This window comes from Euprymna scolopes, chromosome 33 (assembly GCF_053919585.1).
Source record: "Euprymna scolopes isolate OS-2025 chromosome 33, ASM5391958v1, whole genome shotgun sequence".
NCBI classification, from domain to species: domain Eukaryota; kingdom Metazoa; phylum Mollusca; class Cephalopoda; order Sepiida; family Sepiolidae; genus Euprymna; species Euprymna scolopes.
Window position 1 is genome coordinate 6863498 of NC_136514.1, and position 15278 is coordinate 6878775.

Below are 15278 nucleotides of genomic sequence, written 5' to 3' on the forward strand. Positions count from 1 at the left end.
TTCCTATACAAAACCTATCTAAGAACACTGCCAGCACATGAATTACAGTTGTATGAAATTTAAAAAGAAATCGGCTCAGCAGTTTAGGAGTCCATAGGAAACAAACTCATGCACACACAAGGTTCCTTTTATACAGTAGTAGAGATCGATATATATTACATAAGAAAAGTGCGGTGGAATTACTGGAAGGTCGAGAGAAGATAACCAAACAAGTGTAAGACACTGTAGATGGATGAGAACTCAGATGTGGACAAACATATTTGGATGGTGAATATTGAGGATATTGAAAGGTTTTGTTATATTTGGTGATACCACAAGGAAGAGCAGGTGCTCGTGTGATTGCAAGAATTAAGAGTGGATGGAGTAAGTTCAAGAAACTTTTGCCATTACTAATCAGCAGAGTGTTACCACTGTTGACTATGGGAAGAGTATCAGGATTGTGTATGACATCTGATAGTGTATAGAAGTGAAACCTAACCAGTTAGGGTTTGAGGACATGCATTGCATGGAGAAAAATGGTAATATAAGAATGATAAGATGGATTTGTTTAGATTTGGTAACCCCAGGAAGATCAAACCTGAACAGTATCGACAAAAGTATGGAGAAGAGAATACTTTGATGGTATGGTCATGTTGAAAAAATGGATGAGCGCTTAGTAGATATAGGACAATTGAGGTAACAGTTAATTGGACGAGGAAAGCCACGGAAGACAATGTTTAGAACTATTAAAATAATTTCCAGTCATCTGTTTATTTTTTTTATTATCGCTTGTGTTTGGATTCAGGTTTTGAAACTTGATGTAAATCATAAATTAATGTTACGTCAAAGCTATGATTATTTTATGTTAAATTTTTAAGCGCTATAAACGAAACGAAATAAAAGAAATGGCTCCTGCAAGCTTTAGTATTCTCAAAAGCAACATACGGAGCAGAATGTTGGGTCTTGAAGAACGTTGTCAAGAGGAAAATTGTTACTTTTGAATTGTACTGCTACGGTAAACTTTTTCACGTAAGCTGTGTGAACAAACATACAAACGAATGGGTTCTAGAGAAGATTGGACCATGCTAAAGAATGCTGGACCGACATCAATGACAGGAAATTGAGATTTTTGGGGCATGTGGCCAGAACAAACGGCCAAACAAAAGATGTACTCTTTGGTAGAAACCCTGGCAAAGGATGTGGAAAACCAAAAATCAAAATGTCAGACAATGTGCAAAACATCGTGAGCATTAACATGGCTGAGCTGTTCAGAATGGCGCAGAACCAGAGTCAATGGTGATGATTCATGAAGAGTGCAATTCCGTCAAAAAGAGATGGAAGAAAGTCCAAATAGGTCATATATATATATTATTCCTTAATTGGAATTTATTATTTGTGAACCAATAAAAAGATTAAAAGAAACAAAAATAAACAACAACTAATAAAGATGAGACTAATAGTCCGAAATAAAAAATAAAAATTAAAAATCCAAATAGGTCAGTTGGTAAAACCTAAGACTGAAAATCTGTTTTGATTCCAGTCATGATACCAGCTTTATTTGTTGGTATTTCATTTACAGTCAATACAATATTTTCCATCCTGAAAAGTAGTGAAGATCTTTGATATTTCGAAATGGGATAAATTTTGCAATTACTTTAAAAAAAATTGTGACCAACCCACAGATTGACAAAATCTCTGTTTATATACAAGATCAGGCTGTCTGGAGATACTGAGGAGCTAAAATGCACCAAACATTGATGCATTGATGTTTGATATCCCTTTTCAAAACTCAATCATGTTCTGCAAAGTAAAAACACAATTTTCCTTTACAAAACAATCAAACCAAACACCATAAATAAATATTTGAAGATATAAAGAACTTGAAGCATAGTAAGTTTTTCCAAAATTACTGGATTGGGTATTAAATCATTCGAAAATGGTTGATATGCTGTAAAACAGGGTTTCCCAATGGGGTCCGTACCGCCCACTGGGGAGGGGGGGGGGAAGCGTTATGAGACTTCAGTTGAACCGTGGACAAATTTATTGCATAGGAGGTTCCTGTGATTCTTTAGGGGAAGGGCGATGAAAAACTGAGAGATTCTAGTGATATTGCTAAGTGCTTCTCAACACATTTTCTTTGGGATTCACAGTTCATGTGGAAATTGATTGCATTGCACTTATTTTTAATTGGAAAAATTACTTCAAGAATCAAACCTTGTAATGTTGACATTGATATAGGAATATTCAATTATTTATTTTCACTTTAATTATGTGCTTCCAATACTAACAATTATGTATGGGTGCATGTAAGGAAGTGGGCAGTAGTAGGTATCTGAGTGTTCTCAATGAGTGGGGCTTTTGCTGAAAAAGGTTGGGAAACCTTGCTAGAAAACAAAACAGCCAAAGCAAACATCTTTAATATATATCTCGCCTGTCTGTTTAAATGTATGTATGTGTGTATGTATGTATGTTTTCTGCCTAAAACTTTCGATAGAGAGGACAGATTTTCACGAGATCAGTATTGTTTTGAAGCTTGAACCTTCAAACGACAAATATTGAAAAATTGGCCAAAAACTTAATTCCTTCACTTTCAACGGGGCAGTTTTCTACAAGGTCACTTTTTTCGCAGATATTTTCGAAAGTCATCCACTCTTTTGATTGACTAGCCTTAATTTTGACGTTCGTCACTTCTGGTTTTGCGATGGATGCAACAGCAAAGATATCACTTTTTTTTTTCCACATTCTTTTCCTCCTTTGCAGTACAAGTTCAAGCCAGCCTGCCTACTACCACTTTTTTTTTTCTCAACACACACCTCCAGGCACCCAGGCAATGCCAGGCATCCAGGCTGGTTATGATTAAATATTTGAAGACATAAAGAACTTGAAGCATAAAAACTTTTGCCAAAATTACTGGATTCGGCATTAAATAATCCGAAAAGGGTTGATATGCTGTAAAACAAAAACAATCAAACCTATTTATATAAGATATAACATATATATATATATACTAGCGGGGGATATCCGGTAATGCCCGAGTGTTTGGAGGTGTGTGTGGTTTTGGGTAAATCAAAACGCCCAGGTGTTTGTGTTGGGGGATGGGGTTTAAATTAATAAAAAAAAAAGTTTTGGTAGGTAAGTATGAAGGATCGAACCCGAACCCTTGAGTTGAAGTTGGAAATTAAAGTGTAAAGAAACAAAAGTGCATCGTTAACCACTGGGCCACCACGAAATAGTAACGGAAACATGTTTGAATTTATTTAAGTATTAAGGGATTAGCAGGTGCCTGTACTTAATGATTTTATGAGGTCAACTTTGAGTGTGGGCAGTAGTATTTATTTTTTTGGTTTCCCCAAGATGTTGGGAGGGGGGGACCAGCTCCCCATAAAAAGGGGATTGTCCAAATTGAATAATGTTGAATATTTATCTTTTCAAAGTCGAGCAAATTAAATAGACAGGCGACCCCCGTTTTTAACTCATAGATATTATCATTTAGATGTGATATAAAAAGTTTTAAGTGAGTCGATCGATCGCTTCTCAGAAAAAAGCTCTTCTCGGACATACACAAAAAGCGAACATGCATACATACATACATACATACATACACACACATACATACATACATACATACACACACATACATACACACACATACATACACACATACATACATTTTCGCTTTTATATTTATAGATAATGGATGTTTTTTTGTTTTTTTTTCAACTTGTTTCCTCTAACAAGATTTTATATCATTTTCTATATTGTAGCTTTTTGTAAGAATCCAATTGATGGTTCCTGGTACCAATATGACGATTCCCGTGTCAAACCAATCTCAAAAAACGACGTTGTAACAAAGGCTGCCTACCTGTTGTTCTACCAACGTCGGAGTTTGTTCAATCGACAAACTGACGAAGTTCAAAGAGGAAGCCATTGGATTTACCCTTTGCATGGAATTTCACTGAACACTGAAGAGCCCCCGTTGCCGCCTGTGCGAACCACAAGCCGTGCATCATATCGCAGCTCCACGCCACCCACTCCCCGCTGGCGGCAACGGTCCCTCCCTCCCCCTCTGTCATCAGTCCGATCAATGTATCATCATCATCACCCCCCTCCACCACCTCCTGTCCACATGGCACCGGTTGCGGTTTTAGAATCCCAGGGAACAATTGGCACCCAAGTGAGGACCATTACTTCTCCCTCTTCTTCATATTTTCCCTATGCCGATTCAAGTAGTAGTCGGTCTGCATGCACCCCAGATGAAGACAATGAGGATGAAGATGAACTTCATCCCAGTTTGATGGCAGGGGCATTCAATGACTGGCATAAAAATGGTAAGTATACTGTTACTTTTATTTTTGTTAGGATTTAAAACGATAAAACTTTTAACTCATTGGAATGTTTATTGAGATGAGTATTATTTATTCATTTATTTATTGCGAACTATTATCCTCATTTTTATTTTTTTTTTTATTTCATGACGTTCCGCTATCCCGCTGCGGTAACCACCTGACGAAGGCTAGAGGAATAGTTGGCTGAAACGTAAAATGACTAAAAAAAAAAAGATGAGGATAATAGTCCGCAATAAATAAATCAATAAATCCAAACTTTTAACGTTTATTATATTTTGTTATTTAAAGTATTCATACGGCCATTCTCATCTGAGTTACATTGTCGATGTTTTGGCCAATGTAACCTTTGACCTTGTTCAGGTGCATCTTTTTGAATTTGGGAACTTAATGGAAGTATAAAAACCAAGATGAGAATGTTAGTTTGGATAATAAAATGTGGTTATACTTCCTAACTTCTGACATAGCACTACCGGAAACTGTGACAAGGCAAATCACTTCCTTTGTTATTTTTCTCTCACACCTATATCTACTCTATGAATGTACTTATTTTTTATTACATTTTTCTAATCTTTCTTTTTTTTTATTTAATAACCATTGAAAAGTTTTTACTGTCATATTTTAATAAAGAATTATTAATATTAGTTTTATTTATGTTTTTTTATAAAGAATTATTGAGAACACATTTTAAAATCTTTTAAAACAATTTTGGAAATATGTATTGGATACATTTTTTATATGCTGTTTGAAATTTTAATTTGATTTGAATAATTTTATTTTGATACTTCTATATTTATATATATATATATATATATTCAAATAAAAAAATATTTTTAAAGTAATAAAAACTTTAATTTTTATATTCTCATAAACATGTTTTTTATAATATTTCAAATAAAATAAAAACTTATTTTTTAAATTTTGTTATTAAAAATGCAGATAAAGATTGTGTTGTTTAAATCTTTTTTATAATTTTCTTAATTTGATTGTATACTTTTCAATGTCCTTTTCTATTTTATTTCAATAAATCGTTTCACAATAGAAATACCGAAGAACAATAAAAGTGAAAAAAAATGATTTTCCTCATTATTATTTGAATCCTTGAGATGAGTAATTTATTTGTGAACTGTTATCCTCATCTTCATAGTTGTTGTTTCACTATTTTTTGAAACAACAACTATTAAGATAGCAGTCTACAAATAAATAAATATACTGATTTGCACTGTCACCGCTTCCGCTAGCGCTACGCTGGAAGTTGGGAAGGACGTTAGCTGACTATAACATAAAAAATTATCATTCCTCATTTAAAAGATTCTGAAAAATCTCATCCTGTACCATTTTATTTTGATAGTTGAAGCATCCATACAAATGACAATTATATTCTTCAATGTAGCTGTGTTGTTCATGTGATTTTTGAGGATAAAAAAACAAACAAAATCTGCTGTAAAACAATAATTCATTGTTTTGTAGCAAAAATTGTTAGAAATAAAACTAAGCATTTTATGTTATTGAATAATGTTAGAAAATTATTTGCATATCACAATAGTTTGTACAACAATGCAAAAATTGTTTAATTTGGTAGTATTTTATTAAATTTAGGAAAGTTATATGTTAAAAACCATTTAACTTGTATACCATTGTGCAAATAATACATTCTTGGCATGTTTCAAGTTTTTATATTTCATTTTGTTTCATCTTCATAGGAAATTGTCAGATTAAAATGCATGTAATTCATGTTATTAGGTGCTATATCATTCAAACACGGTAGTGTTTGAATATATGGTAGGTGGCAGTTTTAGTCTTTAAAACTGCTTTAAAGCTTCACCACTCACTCATTTTTCGACCGAATTTCAAAAAATTATTACAGTTTATAGATCACCTTCTCAGCTATATTGTGAAAGAAAAATTTTCAATTTTCGTTCAGTAAAACAAAAGTTACAATGAATTTAGTAGTGTTCAAAATCCTAAAAACCGTAAGGAGGTGAGTGACGTTTTGTGACTGGCTTCAGCGACTAGTGTTGCTACTAATTCACTGCTGTCGTGAAAAGAGAAGTAACAAGTGAAACAGACAGAATGAAAGGGAGATAATTGGGAGGGATTTTATTGAAGCAGACAAGTGCCGTACATTATTACATACGTGTATGTTATGTTTATGAAGGAAAAAAAATAAAACTGAAATTAAACAAAGAACAAGTGAATTTATTGGAAGCCTGGAAAAATCATGGATTACAATTGAAAAATGCGAGCATGAAAAGTAATATGGTTAAGCTTAAACATGGAAAAGTAAAGGACTAGTTGTTAAAACTGAAAAAAAATAAATTTTTTTTAAAATTTAATTTAACATTATATAATCAATTCTTAACGCTGCAATATTTTTAGTTATAAATTTATTATATTTTTTACTAGAATATCTTGTCCTTTTACTTTTCCATGTTTAAGCTTAACCATATTACTTTTCATGCTCATATTTTTCTATTGTAATATATTACTAGCGGTGTTGCTCAGTTGTAAAATATGCTTATGATATCTTAGTTCTTCCAATTCTTTATTAATTACTATCATGGCTACCCGGCATTGCCCAGGTGGAGAGAGTAAGGCTATTGAGCAACCAAGTCCCAGAAAAAAATGTTTTAATCACAATAGCAACAAATACCCGAGTGAGCGCAAAAAAGAAAAAAAATTAGTTGCGGTAGGCAGGCTTGAACCTGTAACGCAAAAGAGGAAACGGAGATGAAAAAAGCAAACATGCTGTCACGGCCACGACGACTTATGATATCATGGACCTTCGAAATAACGTTTTATAAACGTATGTTGAGATTGGTAGGTGTATGACTTGCAAAAATGTCAGCGCAAAAACTGACCCCTCCTTGTAAAAAACTGACCCTTCCTTGTAAAAAAACTGACCCCTCCTTGTAAAAAAACTGACCCCTCCTTGTAAAAAACCAGCCCAGTTGACCAGGGTAGAATGAATCTCTTTGGTCAATTTTTCAATTTTTTTCATCTGAAAGGTTGATCTTTCTAACAATACCAAGTTTATCACGATGCGTGTGTCAAAAGTTTTTAGCAGACATACAAACACACACACAGACATACAAACACACACACATTTTCTATTTGATATATTAGAAGATTATACTAAGCATTTACGTAAAATTTAGTAGTGATTTCAAAAGTTAAAAAAAAAAAAAAACTTGGGTGCTATGCGCTGGAATCCAAACCAAAACACAAAGCTTTCTATAAAAATTTAAAAACATTGTAAAACGTAAAAGTGTCTATTTGCATATACATAAAAGAGCACTTTAAGGCTACTAAGCAGTTTATATCCATGGACTTTAAGGAGTTCTGTGAGATGTTTCAAATTAAACATGCGATGACTACTAAGTACCACCCACAATCAAACGGCAGAACACTTCATAATGAGCACTAAAAAAAATCATGCAGCACACTTATAGAAACTGCACTGCAACAGTTTCTATGGGTCTATAGGATCACACCTAACCCTAATACACCATCAGCAGTATCCCTATACACTGTGTTCCAGTGAAAAATTAGACCTGTATTTCAAAAATTATTGCCAAAGCAAAAAAAATTGAAATGAACTTCTATTTTGCCTAAGAAACGCTATTAGCCAGAAGAAAAAGTTTTCTACAAAACTTACATAAGTAACATTCGCTTTTTTTTTTTTTTCTTTTGAGCTCCCAATAAAGGGTCGCAACTTTAGTCAGATGATTCCCTATGAGGATGAAACATGGAAACTTCTGTGTAGCTTAATTGTCATAAATATATTTTTTGTAACTTACCTATCCTTTAATTTATAAGTCTCAATGTAACTACAGAGCATATAACAAATAAATGACAAAAGTCTAAATTCCAAATTTCAAGATGTTAACCATCTTACTGTTTATTCCTTTAAATAAGTTGATATGCAAAATTCTTGAAAGCACTTGTTTTGTAGCGCAAAATCATTCATGTAATTATGTCAATTATTGAATTTATTTCACCCTTAACTCATCAGAAGAAAAAACACTTATCAATTTTAGAATAAAATAAAGGCATATGGGCATGATGACAAAATGTGAAAATTTGGAGAAAAATTGCAATTAAATTTTATTTTATTACGCCATCTTTGAATTTTCAAGTAACGTCACCAAATTTAAATTCCCATATTAATAAATTGTATTCATTTTGATATACATTAATAAAAAATTTTTTATTTAATATTTTATTCATTTATTATTTATAATTAATCTATATATATTTACTTAGATAATACTGATAACTAAAAATGTGTATTTATGTTTATTTTCATACGGAACTAATTACTTAATCTATTGATTTGTTAACCATTGATGATTAGACCCAAATTTTGCATACCTCTAAATTTTATTTTATATAAATATTTTTATTAAATTTATTTCTACTTTAATCAGAATTCTTTTATTGCCATTTAATTAGTTTTAATTAACCATTTTTAACATTTAAATTGAGAGATCGTAATTTTTTTCTACTATTTGTTTATAATCCATTGAAAGGAAATAACCTATTTCATAATTAAAGTAAGTTTTTTTTCCCTTATCCGATTTCATTTTTTTTTTTTTTTTTTTTTTTTAGATATTTTTAATTGCACCAATAAATTCTGTAATTATCTAATTTGTTTTTTTTTTTAAATTTTATTTATATTATTTGTTTATTAATTCAATTTGTATTTTTATTGATAACATTTATTTAAATTTTAATATTTAAAACATTTTTAATATAAATTATTCCATGTGTATGAGTTTTATCTATTAATGTTCTGACTCAATTCAGGTAACTTGATTATGTAGTAGAGCTGACATCTATTCAGTGTAGCCACCTTCAGTCTCAATCACCACCTCGATATGGGTCTAGAACTGAGAACATGCCTTTTCCACAAATGCTGGCAAGAACTCAGCAAATACTTGGTGGGTAGTTGGCGATCAAGCTGGGAGATATTCTCGACATATGACCAAACAAAGTAGTCCAGCGGGTTCAGAGGAGGACGAGGGTCCAGTGAAAGAAGGGTACAAAATCACAGTACGCCTTCTGAAGCCAAGCGTGAGTCTCTTTGGACTTGTGGACCCTAACCCTAACACCCATGGTCTGTCAGCAGCCACATGATTGCACCAGCAGATCACCACACTCTTCAGCACATCCAGGTACACTTTGGTGTTGACTTTAAAACAGACTTCGAAAATGTGAGGTGGCATGATGTGACTCTCACTTGAAATCACACAAAAGTTCATAAATGTGGCTGGAAACTTGGTTGAGCTATGCCCTCAAGCATTGAACCATCTGATTTGCATTTTGATGGTGCTGGCAATGGTCTTGTTGCCATAACTTGAATCAGTAGAGAGAATAAATTGTACAGCGGCACATCTTCGATCTTGCTTGTTGAACATTGCGTCACTTTCAGACATGATAGAAGGCTCTTATCGCTCTTGAGATTTGTACACAACTGGCCAACTGCAGCAAAAAAAACAAAACAAAACCGGTTTTTATCGAAGGGAAATGGAATCATGTCGTCTTTTCTAGGACATCAATTTTATTGTTTCACCCTGTGTGTGTGGGTATATATATATATATATATATATATGGTTAAATTTTCAAATTTTTCCAAAAAGGTATACATCATGCTATTGAAATTTACAGCAGTTTCAAGACAATGTTTATTTTTAGTCCTGTAATATAAAATTTGTTAAAGCAGCATCTCTCTTCAGGATAGAATTTATTTATTTTACAGACAATTTTACCTTTTTCCCGAGTTGGACATTTTCTTTTTCAAAATATTGGGCTTTTATTGGTCACAACTTGTGTACAATTTTTCTGGACACATGTTGGCATATAGTAGTTCAATACAAGCCTAAAAATATAAGTGCCTGTTCCTTTTAAGAAATATTTATAGCTCTAGTATTGCATTATTGAGCTATCTAAATGAGGACTTTTTATTGTTATGTTATTGCGATCCCAAGTAGTCAAATTACATAGATTCTTTTACATTTGGTGAGTAAAAAATAGCCTTCTGAAAACATAAAATAAAGAATGTGAATTATATGTATTATAATTTTTAATATTTCACGCTTTATCAAATAATGAACTTTTTGCTCAAAATAATTGAATCTTTTACGAAAAACTGAACATATTCAACTTCAAACAATACTTTTATTGAGATTGTCGGAAAATACAGACAATTACTTCAAACAATACTCATTTCAAATGTCGTTTGATATTAGATCTGGTTAATGTTAAGGGGAGATGGAGAAAACAAAGTTTATTTGATTTTCTCTAAGTAGACATGTCTGATTTTCATAAACGCTTTTACACACCAACAAATAATCTTAATTATAACATATCTTAAAGCAACATTTTAATTTCATTTTATCGAAAAACTGTCAATGTGGGCATGAAGGTTTTTGCAAAACAAAAATATAACAAATTTATTTTATTACACAATTAGATTTAAGAGATGTTGGAAATTAGAAATTGTTTTAAAATCGAATTTGGACCATGTGAAAAAAAACAAACAAACTGAAAATCATTTTATTCATTAAAGTTTCAACTTTCTTTTGTGAAAAATAAAAAAAAAATTTATGTTTTTGTGAAAAACAAAATAATATTTTTTGAAAACAAAATGAAAACTCATTATATTGATCCATAGCATTTTTTTGTATTAAAATAAAGATTTTATGCACAATATTTTGCGTATTAAATTGAAAAAACACCAATAAAACAATCACTCACTATTTAAAATTGTAACCTAACACACACACACACATATATATATATATAAATATGTGTGTGTGTGTGTGCATATATATATATATATAATTATTTTTTTACTATAATAATTAAATACCTACGGACACTAGTGTTTCATCCTTTTGGGAATCTTCAGTGCAGGGTGTCACGATTAACACCAGTCGAAAGATTCAAACTCTGCAACACTAGCCATCACTGGCTTGATTAGCAACGACCATATCCATTCGGCTACCATTAACCACGTGAAATAACATTGAATTTAAACATTTTAATTTTAAATGTTCTTTACGTCAGTCAGACAGTGATGTAATCGTTATACGATGATCTATGCATAAGAGCTAAATTGACCGACTTAATTCAACTGAAAGTGCTCAACGATAAGAAACGAGTTTCTTAGAGGGGCTGTTATGATTATTTTTTTATTACTATAATAATTAAATACCTACAGACACTAGTGTTTCATCCTTTCGGGAATCTTCAGCGCAGGGTGTCACGATTAACACCAGTATGTGTCCTAAAGAATGAATTATAGATTGATAAAAAAAAAAAAAAAAAAGATTAAATTTGATTTAAATCAAAATGAGTTACTGCAAGTTGAAATTGAGAGGAATTCACTATATTTAACCATTTTTGTAAACTAACTTCTAGGTTGTTTTTTTTTTTTTTTTTTTGTTATACATGATTTTTTTACATAAAATTTTGTTGAGTATTTTTGTGTTGTGCATGTTTCCTGCTTCCATCAGATTTGAATATATAAAAAAAACAAGATCTAAATACATACGACACAAATGATCACTTTTTGTGCTAAATTTTAATTGCAAATAAATTCTTTCATTTCAGGGGGACAATCCTGTGCGTCTAACCCAACTGTTAAAAAGTATGCTACTATTGCTCGGACAGAAAGCCCAAGCCACCTTGACCAGTTTGGACCTAATGATCAAGCATTTATGGCACGCTCCAGGACTTGCCATGACATTGAATCCCATTCCCAACCACAGGCCTCCGCTGGGGCAAACTCTCGACATGCACCCCCTAAAACAAATGGCCGTATGACGCCATCCAGTTTGCACAGTTCAAGAATCCACCTGCAACATTCGCACAGTGCCGATTCACAATTGGTCTCTTCCTACAAGACTAACTCCCATGCAAAATGGGCATATAAGATGGGTTCATCTCAGGGATCGGCGTCTCGGTCTCTTTCAGAAAATGAACACCACCAGCGTCTATATTATTTGACTAAGTATAAGCGGCAACAATCTGCGTTTCATCAGGAGAAACTCTCTGCACCTTGCCTGAAGGAATCGTCTGTATGATATTGTTCATTCCAAAGGATCTCCCTCCCCCCATGATTTTTGTTGTTGTTGACTGAGAGCTCCTCCGTTAATAAACAAAACTAAAATATCCAAAACATTTGAAGAGTAAAATTATTCACGTCTGCTTAAAAAATCTGATACAAAAAAAACTTATTCCAAAAAAAATTTTTCGTTTTTTTTTTTTATTTGCTTTTTTTTTTCTTTTCTTATATTTTCTCTTTCTGTAAAAAAGTTTTTCTTAAAAAGAAAAAAAATCTGCAGTGCTTTTTTTTTTTTTTTTAGAATGGGAGAACATCGTTAAAAAAAGTCTGTTTTATTTGTTTCCATCAGCAGTTTTTCTGGGTGCGCTTGAATCTTCGATTGTTATAAACTCTTTAAATCTCCGCTCATTTCGATAACTGACACCCGTTCCATATATTTCAAAATGTCTTCCTCATCTCGGTTGCTTCCATCTTTACAGCATTTCATTAGTTTCTGCATCTGTGACTATTGCAACAACCAAGATCAGGATAACTGTCTGAAATGTGGAAATAACGGCTATGTCTAAAACTTCAGTACACAAAGTTAAGATATTAGTAGTGGACTCGGTTTATCTAAATATGGAATGGAAGTCAGTAAAAATGAAACGAAATACGAAGCCATATGGAAATAATTCATTTAAAAAAATTATTTTAGTTTTAACAGTTCTTGTGATATCATGAAACAATAAAAAATAAACTTTTAATTTTTAAATTTCTATAGATAGTTCTTATTTTTTTTTTAACACTGGTGTTATCACAAAAAAAAAACTAACAAGAATTTTTATTATTTAAGTTTCTATAAATGGTATCTTTTTGAAATAATATTCACAAGTTTTATCACAGAATTTTTTCTCATAAATAATGTGTGTTATCAAAAACAAACTTATTTTAAACATTTGTATAAAAAATAATGAAGGAACTTTAGATTTTGTAATTCAATTCAAGTTAGCCATTTTGTTTTATGATAAATTATAGCAAAATTGTGATAAAATTTGTGAAAATTCAAAATTTTTTCAATATGAATATATTTAAAATATTTAGAAAATTATTTATAGAAACTATGAAAGTTTGAATTACTTTTTTGAAATAAAATATTTCCATATTTTAGATATAAAAAAATATTTATAAAAATGTAAAAAAATAATTTTTTTTTTTTCATTATAAAACAAGAAGTGGTTCCATATGATTTTGTTTTTCATTTCATGTTTACTGACTTCCCTTCCATATTTAGGTAAACAGTCCACTTTTGGCATCTTAACTTTGTGTACTGAATTTGCAGACAGTCAAAATAATAGTAAATAATACAAATAATACCTCATCGTGGAATATTCATTAAAAGCAGATAGCTTTTGTGCTTTTTCAGTTTAATATTTCACTTCTATGATGCTCTTATGAGGATTGCCATCTTGCCTGTGTATTCAACTTTGGCAACAAAAATAGCTCACTATTTTGATGTTTGGGTGCTTTAAAAACCTGATTGACAACAATCTCTTACAGTAGCAGATAAGATGGCGACACCTGCAAGAGTATCCGGAGCATCACATATTTTCAAAAATCTTTGATAATTCGGATTATTATTAATAAGAAAGTCTTCCTGGTGTGAGTAAGTGTCAGTGCTAGTAAATTAGAGTGTGAGAGTGAAAATTCTTCCGACTTTCTATGTATAACCAATTTAAAAGAAAATCGACCAGGACTAAATATTAAAATTTAAAAAAAAAACAAAAAAAACAAACAAAACAAGCCAAACTTATATTTTTCATTTCTAACAACATAGACCAATATGTGGCAAAAATCAATAATTGAAATGATTTATATCATATATGGTTTTTGTTATTGAAAGTATCAAACACCCATGTAAGGAGAGCGGGCTGATTTTATTTTATATATAAGATATATATGTTTTATGCATTTTATTTTTAACAAGAAAATCTTCCCGGTGTACACGGTAAGCAGTGATAATAAATGTAAGTGTGAGAGGGAAAATTCCTCCGACTTTCTGTAGATATGATCATTTAAAAAGAAAATCGAACAGGACTAAGTATTAGAATCAAAGAAAAAAAGTCCAAATAAAATTTTGCTTTCTAACAAAATAGGCCAAAATTACTGAAAAAATTAATCTATGTAGCTTTTTATTGCTGAAACTATTGAGCACCAATATAAGGAGAGATTGTGTCTTATATGTAAGAATAAGTAAACCACAAATTTTTATATCAAATGTTTTTAAATTGACTTTTTCAAGTATATATATATATATATATATTTTTTTTTTTTTTTAGGTAAAGGTTGAATTTGCAAGCTTATTGTAACGCCACTCCCTTTCACTCCACTTCAATTTTTGTAATTTCTTTTTTTTTTTAGAAACACATCTTCCAATTAATTTATGGATTGAACACTAAGTTCTAAGATTAAATATATATTTTTTAAGAATTTGTTCAGTTTTTAAAGGGTGCTCATTTTACTATAGAATTTTAATGTGAAACTAGCGGGACCTGTGGAAATTCCACAGTAGACTCTTTTATATGTAATATAATGATGTTAGCATTCTGTGGATGTTCAGCATAAATGGAAACGCCTTTATATTATTGTAGCTCTTTTGTTAAAACTGCAAAAAAGTATTTATTTATGCTAGCAGGGATGCCTGGCATAGCCCGATCGTAAAATACACTTAAATATGATATTTTACTTTATGCATATTTTGTATATATTATTATAGTCAATTTTCTATCGATTTTTATATATTATAAAGTTGTGATTTCAAAAATAAAAAATATGTCCATATGACTTGGGTGCATCAGCTTAAACCAAAATTTATATAAAAAAAAAAAAATATATATATATATATATAT

The 15278-nt window shown here is 31.2% G+C and overlaps 1 protein-coding gene across 1 annotated transcript in view; it reads left to right on the top strand.

Annotated features, from left to right (window-relative positions):
• The window catches only part of LOC145258134 (uncharacterized), a 306677-nt gene extending 294170 nt beyond the window's left edge, over positions 1-12507 (top strand). The window contains exons 10-11 of the mRNA XM_080115878.1: positions 3744-4307; positions 11940-12507. Coding sequence (XP_079972004.1) covers positions 3744-4307; positions 11940-12412 — 1037 coding nt within the window. The 3' untranslated portion in view covers positions 12413-12507. The remainder of the gene's footprint in view (positions 1-3743; positions 4308-11939) is intronic.
• The last annotated feature ends 2771 nt before the right edge of the window (positions 12508-15278 follow it).